The sequence below is a fragment of the Salminus brasiliensis genome, chromosome 5 (assembly GCF_030463535.1).
Source record: "Salminus brasiliensis chromosome 5, fSalBra1.hap2, whole genome shotgun sequence".
NCBI classification, from domain to species: Eukaryota; Metazoa; Chordata; class Actinopteri; order Characiformes; family Bryconidae; genus Salminus; species Salminus brasiliensis.
The window spans coordinates 42,657,774-42,673,459 of NC_132882.1; the positions used below are offsets into that span (position 1 = coordinate 42,657,774).

Below are 15,686 nucleotides of genomic sequence, written 5' to 3' on the forward strand. Positions count from 1 at the left end.
ATTACTGTCATTATAAAGACTACACAAACTGCAGATTCATACTGGATTAAAAATGATTCCATAATTATTACTGTCAGATTATAAAGACTACACACACTGCAGATTCATACTGGATTAAAAATGATTCCATAATTATTACTGTCAGATTATAAAGACTACACAAACTGCAGATTCATACTGGATTAAAAATGATTCCATAATTATTACTGTCAGATTATAAAGACTACACACACTGCAGATTCATACTGGATTAAAAATGATTCCATAATTATTACTGTCAGATTATAAAGACTACACACACTGCAGATTCATACTGGATTAAAAATAATTCCATAATTATTACTGTCAGATTATAAAGACTACACACACTGCAGATTCATACTGGATTAAAATTACTCAACCGTTATTACTGTCAGATTATAAAAATTACACATACTGCAGATTCATACTGGATTAAAATTACTTAACCGTTATTACTGTCATATTATAAAGACTACACACACTGCAGATTCATGCTGGATTAAAAATTATTCCACAGTTATTACTGTCAGATTGTAAAAATTACATACACTGCAGATTCATACTGGATTAAAATTACTCAACCGTTATTACTGTCAGATTATAAAAATTACACACACTGCAGATTCATACTGGATTAAAATTACTCAACCGTTATTACTGTCAGATTATAAAAATTACACATACTGCAGATTCATACTGGATTAAAATTACTTAACCGTTATTACTGTCAGATTATAAAGACTACACACACTGCAGATTCATACTGGATTAAAATTACTCAACCGTTATTACTGTCAGATTATAAAGACTACACACACACTGCAGATTCATACTGGATTAAAAATTATTCCACAGTTATTACTGTCAGATTATAAAGACTACACACACTGCAGATTCATACTGGATTAAAAATTATTCCACAGTTATTACTGTCAGATTTTAAAAATTACACACACTGCAGATTCATACTGGATTAATAATGATTCCACAGTTATTACTGTCAAATTATAAAGGCTACACATACTGCAGATTGTAAAAATGACTAGATTCATACTGGATTAAATTTATTCCACCACAGTTATTGCTACCAGACTGTTAAAACCACTCACACTGCAGATTCATACCGGAGTCAGAAACCATTCACAGTTAGTAGCACAAAACTGCACAATCTACATAGACTGCAGATTCACACTGGATTAAAAAAAGCTCCACAGTTATTTCTGTCAAACTGTGATAACCACACACACACACACACACGCACACACACCTAATTATTGCTGGATGTAAATAGCCAGTGTCTCTCGCGCTTTTCTACACAAGTTCCATAAAGCTAATAGTGATCTATGCTCCGGCTGAGAGCGCAGCAACAGATTCGCTCTGCTTAGCCGAGTCCGACAGAGCCTCTTCATCTGCCCGACTGGATCAAGGTTGTTGTAAATTTCTTAGCACTGACTACTCTTTTGGCACACTGCCATGCAGAGACGGCAGCAGACTCCTGATGAAGTGGCTTCTGGAAGGCATCTGCTCTGCAATGACCAGCAGTAAAATTAAATTTGGCTCATGGTTCCAGGAAACATTTCCAACATTTTGCCCAAGCTGCGTTTTTTTGACTGTCCGCTCGTCTCCGGTCAGTACATGGCGTGTGCTGCATAGTGAACTGACTGGGGAATGGGATCAGGACATTCCTACTTTTGGCCATGTCATGCATTCCCAAGTCAGCTGCAGTTGATCCTGGCATATTAGAATGGATTGGATGTAGATCCAGATCCGGTCCCGATCCTGTTTCCGGGTGTGCTCACTGCAGCAGAGAGGGTAAAGGCTCAAGGGCCCAACAGTGGCAGCTTGCCAAACCCACCACCCTGTTATCAATAGCCCGGTGCTCTAACCGCTGAGCCACCACTGCATCAGGGACACTCCACAGTGGTAAAAACAAAGGATTGGAACTGGATTTAATGGATTGACTGTAGATCCAGATCCAATCCTTTGTTTTTACCACTGTGGAGTCTCCCTGGTGCGGTGGTGGCTCAGTGGTTAGAGCTCAATAGCCCGGTTATCAATAGCCCGGTGCTCTAACCGCTAAGCCAGCACTGCTCCAGGGAAACTCCACAGTGGTAAAAACTAAGGACTGAACTGGATCTGGATCTACAGTCAATCTGTTAAAATATAATATAAAGGTGGAGGCCAGATTCTATCTGTGTCCGACACTATTGGTGAATATGTTAGAAGGCAGCAGAACAGCTTAGAGTCTGCAGTGTGGAACCTTTTTCCAGTGGAACCTGGATCAACGTTTCTAGAGTGTTGGTTCTAATCAATGGTTCTAGACCGTTGACTGCATTTAAGCCACTTTTCTCCCTTATTTATTTATTAATTTATTTTTAAACGCCACCAAAACAATACAGGGTTAGAAACATGACACTATGGTGCAAACGCTGTCTCCTGCCGTTTTACCAGCGGGAGAACCGGGCGCCTTACTTGGGTTCAAACCAGCACTTGAACAGCCCGTTTAAAACCAAGAGAAGTAGGCTAGCGCACACACGGCCATCGTGTTGACTCGATTGGTCCAGGAGCTGCCCCTGATCCCCAGTCCTGAACCCAAAGGGAAATTCCAGGCTAAAACTAGCATTTAATATGTTGCTGTAGCGCTGTCCCAAGGCCTAATGCCTAATCCCTAGGCCTCATCAGTTTGACCATATTCACAATACTGTATCCTGCACTCTCACTACAATACCCATAAAGCATCCCACATATACACCGTGCAACTATCGCGGATTCATTTTCGGTGGTAATAAAGAAATGCCGTCTGCTAGCGTAGCCAGTGATTTGGGGACTAATAAATACAGAACTGATATTCTAGGCTTTGTATGCTGTTGAAAGCTCCTCCTACCTTCGAGAAACATCATCAGAAGGGGGGCGGGGATTGCCTTGTCTTTGAATTAGAAAATCTGAGTCTGTAGACGACTTAGGCTCTGCTGTAGGAACTGCGGAGATGCGTCAAAGTCAGATTTAGCGGTGGATATGGTTGTCATTTCGGCCGGAGCGCCCCTTTAACCTTTAGGGTCTTCTCGTCTTCGTGAGGCATGTACACCTAGAAAACCCTAGAAAGGTTCGAGTGAAGGTTAGCTGGCTAAGCCGTACGTCTTGCTTTTGTGAGGCAGGTCCCTTATTGGGGTTGAGGTTAAGGTGAACTTCATAGACAGTTCGTTGAACACCTACGCGACATCTACAGTGGCCCCTCAGGATAGGGAATCGGTAGCTGCTGTGAATGTATTTAAGAGTGTTTAAGGGTGAGGAGGTCGCTTTGGAAGCAGAAAGAGAGTAGGTGCAGGAACGAGGAACCTGAAAGTGTTTACCGGTAACCTGCTCACAGCAGAAGAAGTGAAAGTAGCCAGCTGTTGTTTGGTAGTTAGCTATATCGGTGCTGTTTTTGCCTCATTGTACATATATGAATCATACTGTACAGTGCACACACCACAGTGAGCCACTTTTTTGCTTTCACAGGTGTGTGTAAGCATAGCAACCGACCACAGCACTTCAGTCTGAAACTGGCTGGTGGCGTGGGGTGGCTTAGTCATGCTAAGTGTTCCATGTATAAAGCTGTAGTTTCTATTTCTGCAGGACTGTGTTGATTTTGCTACAATGGTGCAGAGAGTGTATGCATATCCAGTAACTTAGGGTAGTTATACATTCTAAAAAAAGGTCGTGACCCCTCTCTCTTTCCCTTCTGGAAATGACACCAGTCAGTCATAACATTCAAAACAAATTGTATAGGTCCCGCTTGGGCAAGGCGTGGACTCCACAAGACCTCTAAAGGGCGTCCTGTGGCACCAAGGCTAACGTGAGCAGCAGATCCTTCGCATGTTGCCCTGTAAGTTGTGCGGTGGGGCCTTCGTTAGCATCCATGAGCTCCTTCCTTGAGGTACTCACACAAGACCTGATGTTTTGGATGTGTTCTGACCCGGTCGTCTAGGGCAGTGTAAATGTCCTCACGATGCGTTGGAGGGTCTTGCGGTCAGAGGCTGTGCAAGTCCCAAATCAGGCAGTGATGCAGCTGCTTAGGATGCTCTCTATGGTCCCTCTATAGAAGAGGGTGAGGATGGGTGGAGGGAGACGGGCCTTTCTCAGCTTCCGGAGGAAGTAGAGACGCTGCTGGGCTTTCTTGGCTGTAGAGCTGGTGTTCAGGGACCAGGTGAGGTTCTCCGCTAGGTGGAGACTAGGTGAAACTTGGTGCTCTTAACGATCTCCACAGAGGAGCCGAAAAAGTCTTGTTTTCCTGAAGTCAACAACCATTTCCTTGGTCTTCTCTACATTCCAGTGAAGGTTGCTTCTGCCAGTGGTTTTAATGTTGTGGCAGATCAGTGTATGCCTAAAGTACAGACATCCATGATAAAGACCTGTGAGGCCTCGCTTCTCGCAGTTGTGCAGTCCTTCACGCAAGCCAGTAGGCAATTAACGCCTAATTACACATCACACTTCATTAACCAGACACCAGACTGTGCGTGTCATTGATCCTGATGAACTGGCTAATTGCTTCTGATTCCCACTCGATTGCCTGATTTGGCCTCGTTGGAAAGCAGTGTGACTCATTGATCAAGTCCAAACCAGTCGCTCAGTTGCTCCTCCGCTAGCAGCACACTGTCAGGCTGCATTAGCCCTGGAAAGACGAGAAGGGTCTATCTGGGCCTCAAAGACCAGGAGTTATTTTATTAATTTATTTATTTTGTATCCAATTTTCACCCATTTTTCCCCTCAATTACAACTCATAGACAGTGTTCTTCTAACAAGGTCCCTCAAAGCACCTTAAGAGGTTCCTCTACAATTTCAAGTCGAAGAACCTCCAAATGTTCCTCAAAGATTTTACACTTTAATAGTGTGGCTATGTTCCTCCATAGTTTTAAAATGATGAACCTCCAAACCTGATTTTGCCTTCTGGAGTATTATATGCATCGCTGTGAGGGGAGTTGGTGTGTGTGTGTATGTATGTGTGTGTGTGACTATAAGGATAGCATGAATTCACCGGGGTTTTTTTTTTGTGTATGAGCTCTGTTAAAAGTATAAGATCCTTGAGGAACCTTTGGAGGTTCATCATTTTAAAACTGTGGAGGAACATAGCCACACTATTAAAAGTGTAAAATCTTTGAGGAGCATCATTGAGACTTGAAATTGTCATTTGTCACCTCTTAAGGTGCTTTGAGGGACCTTGTTAGAAGAAAAGCTGTTAGAGAAAAGGGTTCCTTGAAGGTCCCTCACCTTAAGAGGTTCCTCTACAATTTCAAGTGGAAGAACCTCCAAATGTTCCTCAAAGATCTTATACTTTTAATAGTTGGCTATGTTGCTTAGCTTAAGCTTAGCTTAATTAGGGACATCTAACAACCTAACCACATAAGGTCGATTCACTTTCTTAAATAGCCGTTAAATGTAGCATATACATATGTTCAAAGTTCCTCAAGCAACATTTGGAAGTTCTTCCATTTGAAATTGTGAAGGAACCTCCTCAATGACCTTTCAACAGTGTAGTCCTAGCATTTCTGAGGTCAAGGGTGGTTTCAGAACCAGAGCGGCCTGTTTTGAGATGCTGATATTCATCACAAGTGCATGTCTTTTCCTCCGCAGAAGAAGAAAGGAGGGTCCGAGCCAACGACAGGGAGTACAATGAGAAGTTCCAGTATGCGGTAAGAAAACGAGCAGTTGTTAGAAACTCCTACCTTGTGCGTCCGCTCTGTGGCCACTTTATGAGCTCCACCAACCTCAGCATTCCAGTAGGTTTAGAATTAGACTGTAGAGCAGCTGTTACTTCTACAGAATTCATCAGTGGTCAGTTTCCTGCCACGAGACCACAGTGGTCCAGATGTTATTTAAGTGGACTGTTCATGGTGGTTTATGTGATGCAAGCGAGAGTGTATTGCTCACAGCAATGTTGAATCTGGAGTTTTTACACCCCGTTTTTAAGCCCAATTTGGTTGTAGCCGACTGAATTTAAGCATCCAAATTTTTATGTGCAGTGTGGAGAGGGGAAGCAATGCTTGATTACTTGTCCAAACGAGCTCCAATTGAGCACTCAGATGACCGGGCTACTCTTCTCACAGTCTGAGCAGTCTTACAAGCCTTATTTAGAGCCTAGAGCCACCACTAGGTTGAGAAATGGTCCACCACTCAGAAATCTCCATTAAGAGCATCTCTGTGGAACACAAACTGTGCATCTGCAGATGGGCTACAGTCTTCAGGTGGAGGTACAAGGGAGGTGTGTCTATTAAAGTGGCCAGAAAGTGTCCATATGACTTCATGCCCATTTCCATAGCATTGAATTATCTTTCATTTGATGACCTAATCAGTGGTGACTCGCCCTCTGTTTCTGCAGAGTAACTGCATCATGACCTCAAAGTACAACGTCGTCACCTTCCTGCCAGTCAACCTGTTCGAGCAGTTCCAGGAGGTTGCCAACACCTACTTCCTGTTTCTTCTCATCCTGCAGGTACTACTCACTTTTGTTTGTTTAAAAAAAAAAGGCAAATGTCCATCCAATAGTCCCACACACTTCTGCTAGAAGAAAAAAGTTGCTTGTTAGCGTCTTAGCATCTTGTTATTGATTGCAAGCGTGGGATTGAATTGATGCAGACAGGCATAGGCGGCAGCCTTCTTCATCCCCGTAGGCAGACGTTGCGTAACAGGACACTAAGAGTTTGATAGGTAGGCTGAAACAGAGCTAGCTAGTGGCTGCATCGTTTTACAACACGTAGAACAGGACAGGCAAGGACGCCGTCCACTATGCAGGACATTACAGACGCACGTTGTCTTATATACTCTCATATGACCCACTGAGCCCATATTACACCGCTGTTGAGCAACAAACAGGCAGCAGAGGCAAGTTTTCTTAAGATTCTTAAGCCTAAAGCCGTACTTTGCCATGATTACCTCTAGCTCTTTCTGTTGTGCTACTGTATCGCCTCAGTGAGGAATTAATCTTACTGAAGAATTCTCTCTCTCTTACTTTCAGTTGATTCCTCAGATTTCCTCCTTGTCCTGGTTCACCACCATAGTGCCTTTAGTACTGGTGCTGAGCATCACTGCAGTCAAAGATGCCACTGATGACTATGTGAGTCAACTGACTACTCTGTGCATGACTTTTAGAACCTACACTGCCCCATTCACAAGTTAGGTATCAATGTTTCCACTCAAATAAAACGCACATGCAGATCAATGGATACAATGAGACCAATATGCTTTAAGACTAGCGTTAAAGAATTAGCAAGAATTATTTAGCATTTCTTGTTCATTTGAAAGTCAGTGAGCTTAAACTACCTTTAGTTGTGATGTCAATAATATTCAAATCTAAACTGTTTTTAAAATATTGTAAGTAATTTATAATATTAATAATAATTGATCATTTATCATGTTCTGTTAGTTTATGCTAATAAATGTTATGTAATGTATTAACTTCTAACTAAGTTCAGGACAAGGACCACGCCCTAACTCCTCCACATTCTCCTGATGGTCCAATTATGACCTCTGCCTGGCAAGGGGGGGTCTAGCTTCGGGTCTCATAAGCTCAAAGCCCCCCAGAACTCCGGTCTAAATTCAAACCTAGTCCTAGGTTCAACCAGTTTTTAAGCCCAATTTGGTCGTAGCTGACTGAATTTCAGGGTCGGTGGGCGTGGCTGCAGTGACGTCACGTGCATACCCTCTATACTGTATCGGATCAGTGTCATCTCTATATGTTATAGCAATGCACCAATATGGGACCTGTGGGCTGATGCTGATATTTGTTCTATGTTCGTATCTGGCCTTACAATATTTACCGGGACCGGTGAAGGTTAAATACGTGAATGTAATTATCCATAAAGATTCAATTATATGAGTAATAATGGTCCAAATAACTCTTAAGAGTTAACATAGCATTATGCTCTTAACCCCTTAATGCAGAAAGGCCTATTGGTGTATTACTCAGCAACTACAGGGTCTTCTGTACAAACCGTGGGGCTATTCTTTGGTAGCAGAGGTTTGTAATAGCACTTTCGGCCCACTGGCGGTCCCTATTGGCCAAATCTAAACATCTGCACATACCAATATGAATCCATTAGCATTGTGCGTCCCTTCTGAGTCTCATATTGAGACACTCTTGCCTCCGAGACGAAGCCTAGACTGTTGTAATCCTCACATCTCTGTATTTCTCTCGTAGTTTCGTCACAAGAGTGACAACCAGGTGAATAACCGCCAGTCTCAGGTGCTCATCAATGGCATGTGAGTATCACACTGACCACACATCAGGACTCCCGTGCTGCGGGTTTTGCTATTGTATGTCATTATATTACACTGCTGAGATCCCTCCCTGTCGCTCTCTCCCGCCCTGCTGCAGTCTACAGAAGGAGAAGTGGATGAACGTGAGGGTGGGTGACATCATCAAACTGGAGAACAACCAGTTTGTGGCAGTAAGTCTTCCACCGGTCATCTAGCATGATAGTCATCACCCTGTGACACCAAAAATGACACTGGAAAGCTACGAGTTAGCTAATGTCGCTAACAACTAACGGACACTCATAGCCCACCAGTTAGCGCTATGCAAACTGCGTACCTGATTGCTAGCACTGTACGACGTACTGTGGTCTGTAAGCATCAACAAAATAGTACAGACAACACTCTCAATATGCTACCAGGTGGCTGCTACGGTATACACTGTATGGCCAAAAGTTTGTGGACACCCTTCTCATTAGTGAATGGCTTCTTAGTAGTGAATCAGAGCTGAGATTTTTGTTTTGTTAGTGTCAGAAACGTCACGTTTGCACAAGAAAGCGCATGAATTGCTTATCAAAATAATAACAAGTGCTGTCGCTATGCTTTCGCTAATGTTTCCGTAGCTTTTTCATCAATTTCTTAAGCAAATAAATGAAAATTTGAGCGTATACATGCACCAAGACCAGATTGGTGACAATCCAAGTCCAGTGTTTGTTAGCAGCATTAGCCTAGCATCTCCTGTTCTGAACTAAAGAAGCTCATGTCACACTTCAAACTTGTCTTGGCTGATCGGCTGCACCCGGGGTCAGAGACGGGCGGTCAATCACATACACCCTCCATAGAATCTCCATAGAAAAGCATTGCTAACACTCTAACTCTGTCTGAATTCATTACAGGCTGACCTGCTCCTGTTGTCCAGCAGCGAACCTCATGGCTTGTGTTATATTGAGACTGCGGAACTGGACGGGTGAGAGTGTGACCCCTTCTCCAGACCTAAAAACACTACACTACTGACTGCAATACGCTGGTCTCTGATATGCTTCGTTTGTTTGTTTGTTTGTTTGTGTGTTTGTGTGTTACAGCGAGACGAACATGAAGGTGCGTCAGTCTCTGTCCGTCACCTCCGAGCTGGGAGATCCTAACAACCTGGCTCAGTTTGATGGTAGGAACCTGCTGCTGTGTGTGTGTATGAGAAAGTGATTTGATTGACTGAGCCACAGTGCTAGAAAACATGCACGACCTTTACACAGTTGAACCTTTGATGCTGAAGAACTAAGACGGATCTCACCCACACTTCCTGCCCTCGCTCTGCAGCTGAAGAGCCCATCGATTATATGTAAACACTGACTCCTCAAAAATCACCAAACCGCACTCCTCACATCTCTCTGAGAATGGTCTGGGCGTGGTCTTTATATTCTAACGCCCTCTACAGGTGGGTAGATGGCTCGCTCCCTCCACCCATCACTTCAGACCCATCACACAGGGGTGTACCTGCGTGTACCCCGCATTGGTTGAGCAGTGAGGTTGCATTGCTGGCAGTTCGGAAAAAGAGGCAGTGGCATGTGTCTCTGGGGGTGTTTTTTATAATGAAATATCATGATGCCATATCAGGAACTCACTCTCTCTCTTTCCCTGTCTGTGCAGGTGAGGTGGTGTGCGAGCCCCCCAATAACAAGCTGGACCGCTTCTGCGGGACTCTGTACTGGAGGGACTGTAAATACGGCCTGAGCAATCAGAACATGCTGCTGAGGGGCTGCGTCCTGCGCAACACAGAGAGCTGCTACGGCCTTGTCATATTTGCAGGTGTGTACGGTGTGTGTCTATGTGTGTGTGTGTGTTTGTCTGCGTCTCTAAAAACTGGATGTTATAACCAGTACTGTTCTCAGTTGATGCTGACGATGGTTCTGCAGGTCCAGACACCAAGCTGATGCAGAACAGCGGCCGCACGAAGTTCAAGCGGACCAGCATAGACCGCCTGATGAACACCCTGGTACTGTGGGTAAGGGAACCTTAACTCAGCTTCTTGTGCAGCTTGTTGAACTACATCTTCATTTATGTGCAAATGCACACACACACACACACACACACACACAGCTTGTCTAGTCCCTGTAGAGAAGTACAGCTAATAGAATAGGACTCTCTGGAGCAGATAAACATCATGAACCTTTTGGCACCATGTCTGTGCTAGAGGGGCATAAAGCCCCTGTGGAGAGCTGTGGAGCAGTGGACATTATTGAAAGGCTCCATAAAAAGAGTCTTGTCGCTGAATGCAATCAAATCCTCACAGCAATGCTCCAATGCTCCAAAATGTTGTAGAAAGCCTTCTTCAGTAGAGACAGTTACTCCAACAAACGCAGGATAAGCGTTTTTAATGCCTTGGATTTTAGAAGAAGCAGGTTATGAATGAGCAGGTGTCCCAATACTTTTGTCCATATAGTGTATAAGTGTATAAGTGATAACCTAGTGCAGCTTTGCTGTGACTTGAGTTGTAGGCTGTTTGTTTAAGTAAGTTTAAGCTATGACACTAATGCACAACAGCCTGAGAGTATTAAGCTTGTGATGCTACCACCACCATGCTTAAAAAGCTGGTACAGTGTTCAGTGCCTCACTTTTACTTTTCTGAATAAACCACTGGACACTTCGGCCGAAGCCCTCCAGAAGGCTTTTTCTTTATCCATGTGCTTCAGCTGCCTCAGTGCTTCAGACCTGTAGTTCGGCTTCAGGGTGTCGATTCTGGAGCAGGGGCTTGTTTTTTGGTCAAGCTATCCCTAACTCTTCCTTTCTCTCTCTCTCTCTGCCAGATCTTTGGGTTCCTGGTGTGTATGGGAGTCATCTTGGCCATAGGCAACGCAGTGTGGGAGAGGGAGGTTGGCTTTCTGTTTCAGAGCTATCTCCCCTGGGACCCCCCTGTCGACAACTTCCTCTTTTCCGCCTTCCTCTCGTTCTGGTCCTACGTCATCATCCTCAACACCGTGGTGCCCATCTCCCTCTACGTCAGGTAGGACGGACTGGCTGGCGCAGATCGGACTGTTCCTTTTAGGGCTGTTTCTGTATGATTTTAAACATTCGTAGCTTAATAAGAGCCGCTTTTCCGTTTCGTTTGTTTGTTTATTTATTTATTTTTGTTTGTTTTGCTGTTTTCATGTTTTCCTCAGATCGTCTCAGGCAGGTAAGAGTCCCCTTGCCCTCCCCCATCCCAACTTTTTGGAACACCAGTGCCCCATGTACCACATCACCCACAAAGCTCTGCTTAACTACTGGACCCAACCCAGCCCCTGTAAACAAGCTCTAACTGCTGTTGACCAGTAGTTGCCCTGTTGACTAATACCCCCTCCCGAAAACGCTAACACATGGTAGTAAATGAATAACATGGTGCTGGAAGACATTAAATTATAGAACTAAAAAAACGTTTACATAATAATACAGTATATAATATAGTGATGACTTATGCTTATGCTTATTAGCTAACTAGAAGCTAATATAAGCTAATTTTTAGCTTATATTTTCATTGTTCGTTTTCATTAGCTAAACTAGCTAGCTAACAGACTCTCGCATCAAACCATAAAAGCTAATAAAAAATTGTAAAACTGTATATGAAAAAATAAAACTAATATAATAACAAGATAATAGTAAAAGCACATAGTAGCTAGATATAGTAGCTAATTTCTTACTCAGGTTGGAAGCTGAACTGTGAAAAGCAGATTTTTTTTATTTTATTATTTTATTTAAAACTATAATGTTATTAAAAATGAAAAATGTAGTACAATACTGATTTAATTATGTTTTTAATTAGTCATTAAGAAATGACTGTAATGAGAGTAGTGGTAATTAATTACGTGAGGTGAGTATATCATTTATTGTAGATATATAGATATACATATCTACAGACAGACAGATAGACAAACAGATAGATAGACATATAGATAGACTGGTAGACAGACATAGACAGACAGATGCATAGATAAATATATAGATAGATAGATAGATAGACAGACAGATAGACAGATAGACAGATAGATCGATAGATAGATAGATAGATAGATAGACAGATAGACAGACAGACAGACAGACAGACAGATAGACAGACAGATAGACAGACAGATAGGTAGATAGATGGGTAGATGAATGGGTAGATGGATGGATGGATGGATAGATAAATAGATAGGCACCCCCAGAATTACCATATAACTGAAATACATTTAGCTACTTTAAGTACTTTAAGCACCCATTGCTGACACAGATGTGCAAGTGCACACAGACACACAGCTTGTCTAGTCCCTGTAGAGAACTACTGCCAATAGAACACAACCTAGAAACTCTGTTGAGCAGACAAACATGAACCTGTTACCACCATGCTGCCTAATAATGCCAGGTGTGGGCTGGAGGGGTATAAAGCCCCCCAGCATTGAGCTGTGGAGCAGTGGGACTGTGTTCTCTGGAATTATGGATGGTGGTGCTCCATCCAATACTTTTGGGATGAGTTGAGGAGTTGGGAGCGAGGTGGGGTGGTGATCATCACCCAACATCCTGACCTCACTAATGCTCTTGTTGCTAAATGCAGTCAAATCCTCGCAGCAATACCTCTCCAAAATCTAGTAGAAAGCCATCTTCCCTGGACAGTAGAGACAGTTACTCCAACAAAGGCAAGAGAAATCTTTTTTTAATGTCCTTGATGTGCAGGTGTCCCAATACTTTTGTCCATTTATCTACCTACGTACCTAGAGGGGACGGGCCTACTAACTGCAGCGTGAACTGTCCAACTCACCTTAAAGTGGACCCAAACAGGGCCAGCTGCAGCTCACACTGAGTAATACAGTGACACAGCTGTATCCCATAATGCCCTAGGTGTTGTAGCATCGCATAGTGTTGCAGGGAGATACTGAGCATTGAACACAGTTGAACATTTACAGATGCAGAGGAGTACTGTGCCACTGTCTGACTCAGCTGTGCTGCAGAATCCCTCAGAGCTATGAGTGTGTAGGAGTGTGTGTGTGTGTGTGTGTGTGTGTGTGTCTCTGAACGGTGCCACGTGAAAGTCAGGTGTTGGTGTGTAGCTAAACGTTATGCTCTGTCCCTCTCTGTCGCTCTCTCTCTACTCCAGTGTGGAGGTGATTCGGCTGTGTCACAGTTACTTCATCAACTGGGACCGCCGCATGTTCTGTAACCGTAGCAACACGCCGGCCGAGGCCCGGAGCACGACGCTAAACGAGGAGCTGGGCCAGGTGGAGTACATTTTCAGCGACAAGACCGGAACCCTCACCCAAAACATCATGACCTTTAACAAGTGCTCCATCAACGGACACGCCTACGGTGAGATACACACACATACACACACACACACATATGCACCCACACAGATTTTCCTCAATGCATAGATAGCATTGAGTGATACAGTATCTCAGAGTGTGTCCTGATGTAGGCATGCAGTTGTGCTTAGTGCTCCACTGTATGTCCAAATGTTTGTGAACACCCCTTCTATAGAAAGCATTCAGCTATTTTAGTAACAACCATTGCTCACACAGATGTGCTAATACACACACACACACAGCTTGTCTAGTCCATGTGAAGAGGTACCTCTCAACAGAATAGGCTAATAATAGGCACCATGGCTAATGCCAGGCATGGGCAAAAGGGGTATGAAGTCCCTGCCCCCCTCTCCAGCATTGGGCTGTGGGGTAGTGGGACTGTGTTCTTTGGAATAATCGTGCTCCATCCAGTAGTTTTTGGGATGAAGTGGGGAGTTGGGGATGAGGTATAGTGGGGCTCATCCAACATCCCAACCTCACTAACGCTCCTGGTGCTGAATGCAATCAAATTCTCACAGCAGTTCTTCTCCAGAATCTAGAAGAAAGCCTTCTTCCCTGGACAGTAGAGACAGATTTTAGAATGAGCAGATGTCCCAATACTTTTGTCCATACAGTGTAATTGGTGGGGTATACGTTTCTGTTGCTCCTACTATTACATTAGACTTGTTAACTTGCTGCATTTTAGGTAAGAGGGAAAGTTATTTAAACATGATTTGGGTCATTGTCATGTTGCATGGTCCACCTCCAGCTTCAGCTTCAGTTTTTGCCATGACATTTCCACCTCTTTACTTTACAGTTGGTATGTCAGAAAACACACAAACCTCACCATGGTTTGTGGTGATTGCCCAGACGCTTCTCTTACTTCTTACATTAGCCTTGTTGATTAGCTGCTTTTGCGGTGAGGTGGGAAAAGAGTGAGTTCCAATGGGACCATTACTTTACAGCATGTAGCACAGCTATACTCTAACCCAGGGGAACAAGCCCACCAAAATGCTGCAATACTGAAAGTGCAGATCCAGTTATTTATACCTCTGTCTTGAATCGCAGGTGAGGTGATAAACACTCCTGGAGCTCAACATAAGGTGAGTACAGCCCTATAGCTTTGCAGTTCAGAAAATTGTAGCATGCAACCAATCACTCAGTCCAACTAATAGATAAATAACATTAAATATTTTGCAGAAATAAGCCAGTATTTATTTATTAGTTTGATTGTGATTATTGATTGTGCTAATCTTAACTTTTTACATCAAAATACTACAGAAATATTACAATTAAGTCAGCTCAGGTGTGGTTTTATAGGCCTATTTTACAACCCTGTTATTTGACCTTAGAATTCAACAATGCTGATTGTCTAGTTATGGTGGGCTCATGAAAAAAAATAGAATTGCTCTGCTTAAATTGGTTCTCTTATGGCACCAAATGGCTCATGTGGCATACCATAACTTAGCCTAGCTTTGTTATTAGCACTCTTTGTGTGGTGTGCAATTAGTAAGCTGAGGAGATGGAGCTGATCAGCTAGTGGGTTAGCTTTTAGCCTAGCGCCTGCTTGCTTTTCTGGGGTGCTTTCTGAGATCCCTTTCTGATGGATGGTAGGCTCTAGTCTGAGGTAGTCCAGTTTGTCTAGTCTTTAAATATTGATATAGTATATAGTATAGTATAGTGATATAGTATTTTTACCATATCACCCAGCCCTACTTTGTACATGTGTTTTTAATGGGACCCAGTTGGGCTTCCCAAATGGACCCCATTGTTACAGCCTGTCTTAATCTCACATGGGTCCCATCTAGGCCCTGCATGCATTGTACAACCCAAATCTAGCCCATGCTTAACCCCTCCTGGTCCCATCACTGACTCTGGTGGGCATCCGTATGTGGGGCCAACATGGAACCTGAGGACAAAACCTTCTGGTTTCCAGTTGGGCTACCCATACAGGCCCCAAATGGTCATGTTAGCTGGGTGGCTTTGGCTTCTTCACTCAACAAATTTGTCAAATTAGTCTGCAAACATTTTTGAAGATGAATTTGAAGGGATGTTATCTGAAGCAACAATTACACAGCAGTACCTGTACCCCAAACGTAGCCAGTCAGCTAGGACTAGAGGCTTGTAGCCCTGAAGTTGGCATTGTGCAGACAA

At 43.5% G+C, this 15,686-nt stretch overlaps 1 protein-coding gene across 3 annotated transcripts in view; it reads left to right on the forward strand.

Moving 5' to 3' along the window:
- Nucleotides 1-15,686, forward strand: part of atp8b2 (ATPase phospholipid transporting 8B2) — a 57,146-nt gene that overhangs the window by 16,064 nt on the left and 25,396 nt on the right. For all 3 annotated transcript variants that reach the window (XM_072680479.1, XM_072680480.1, XM_072680478.1), the window contains 12 exons: nucleotides 5,632-5,690; nucleotides 6,377-6,490; nucleotides 7,013-7,111; nucleotides 8,195-8,256; nucleotides 8,372-8,444; nucleotides 9,144-9,214; nucleotides 9,330-9,409; nucleotides 9,892-10,050; nucleotides 10,158-10,246; nucleotides 11,049-11,245; nucleotides 13,349-13,557; nucleotides 14,601-14,635. In XM_072680479.1, coding sequence (XP_072536580.1) covers nucleotides 5,632-5,690; nucleotides 6,377-6,490; nucleotides 7,013-7,111; nucleotides 8,195-8,256; nucleotides 8,372-8,444; nucleotides 9,144-9,214; nucleotides 9,330-9,409; nucleotides 9,892-10,050; nucleotides 10,158-10,246; nucleotides 11,049-11,245; nucleotides 13,349-13,557; nucleotides 14,601-14,635 — 1,247 coding nt within the window. The remainder of the gene's footprint in view (nucleotides 1-5,631; nucleotides 5,691-6,376; nucleotides 6,491-7,012; nucleotides 7,112-8,194; nucleotides 8,257-8,371; nucleotides 8,445-9,143; nucleotides 9,215-9,329; nucleotides 9,410-9,891; nucleotides 10,051-10,157; nucleotides 10,247-11,048; nucleotides 11,246-13,348; nucleotides 13,558-14,600; nucleotides 14,636-15,686) is intronic.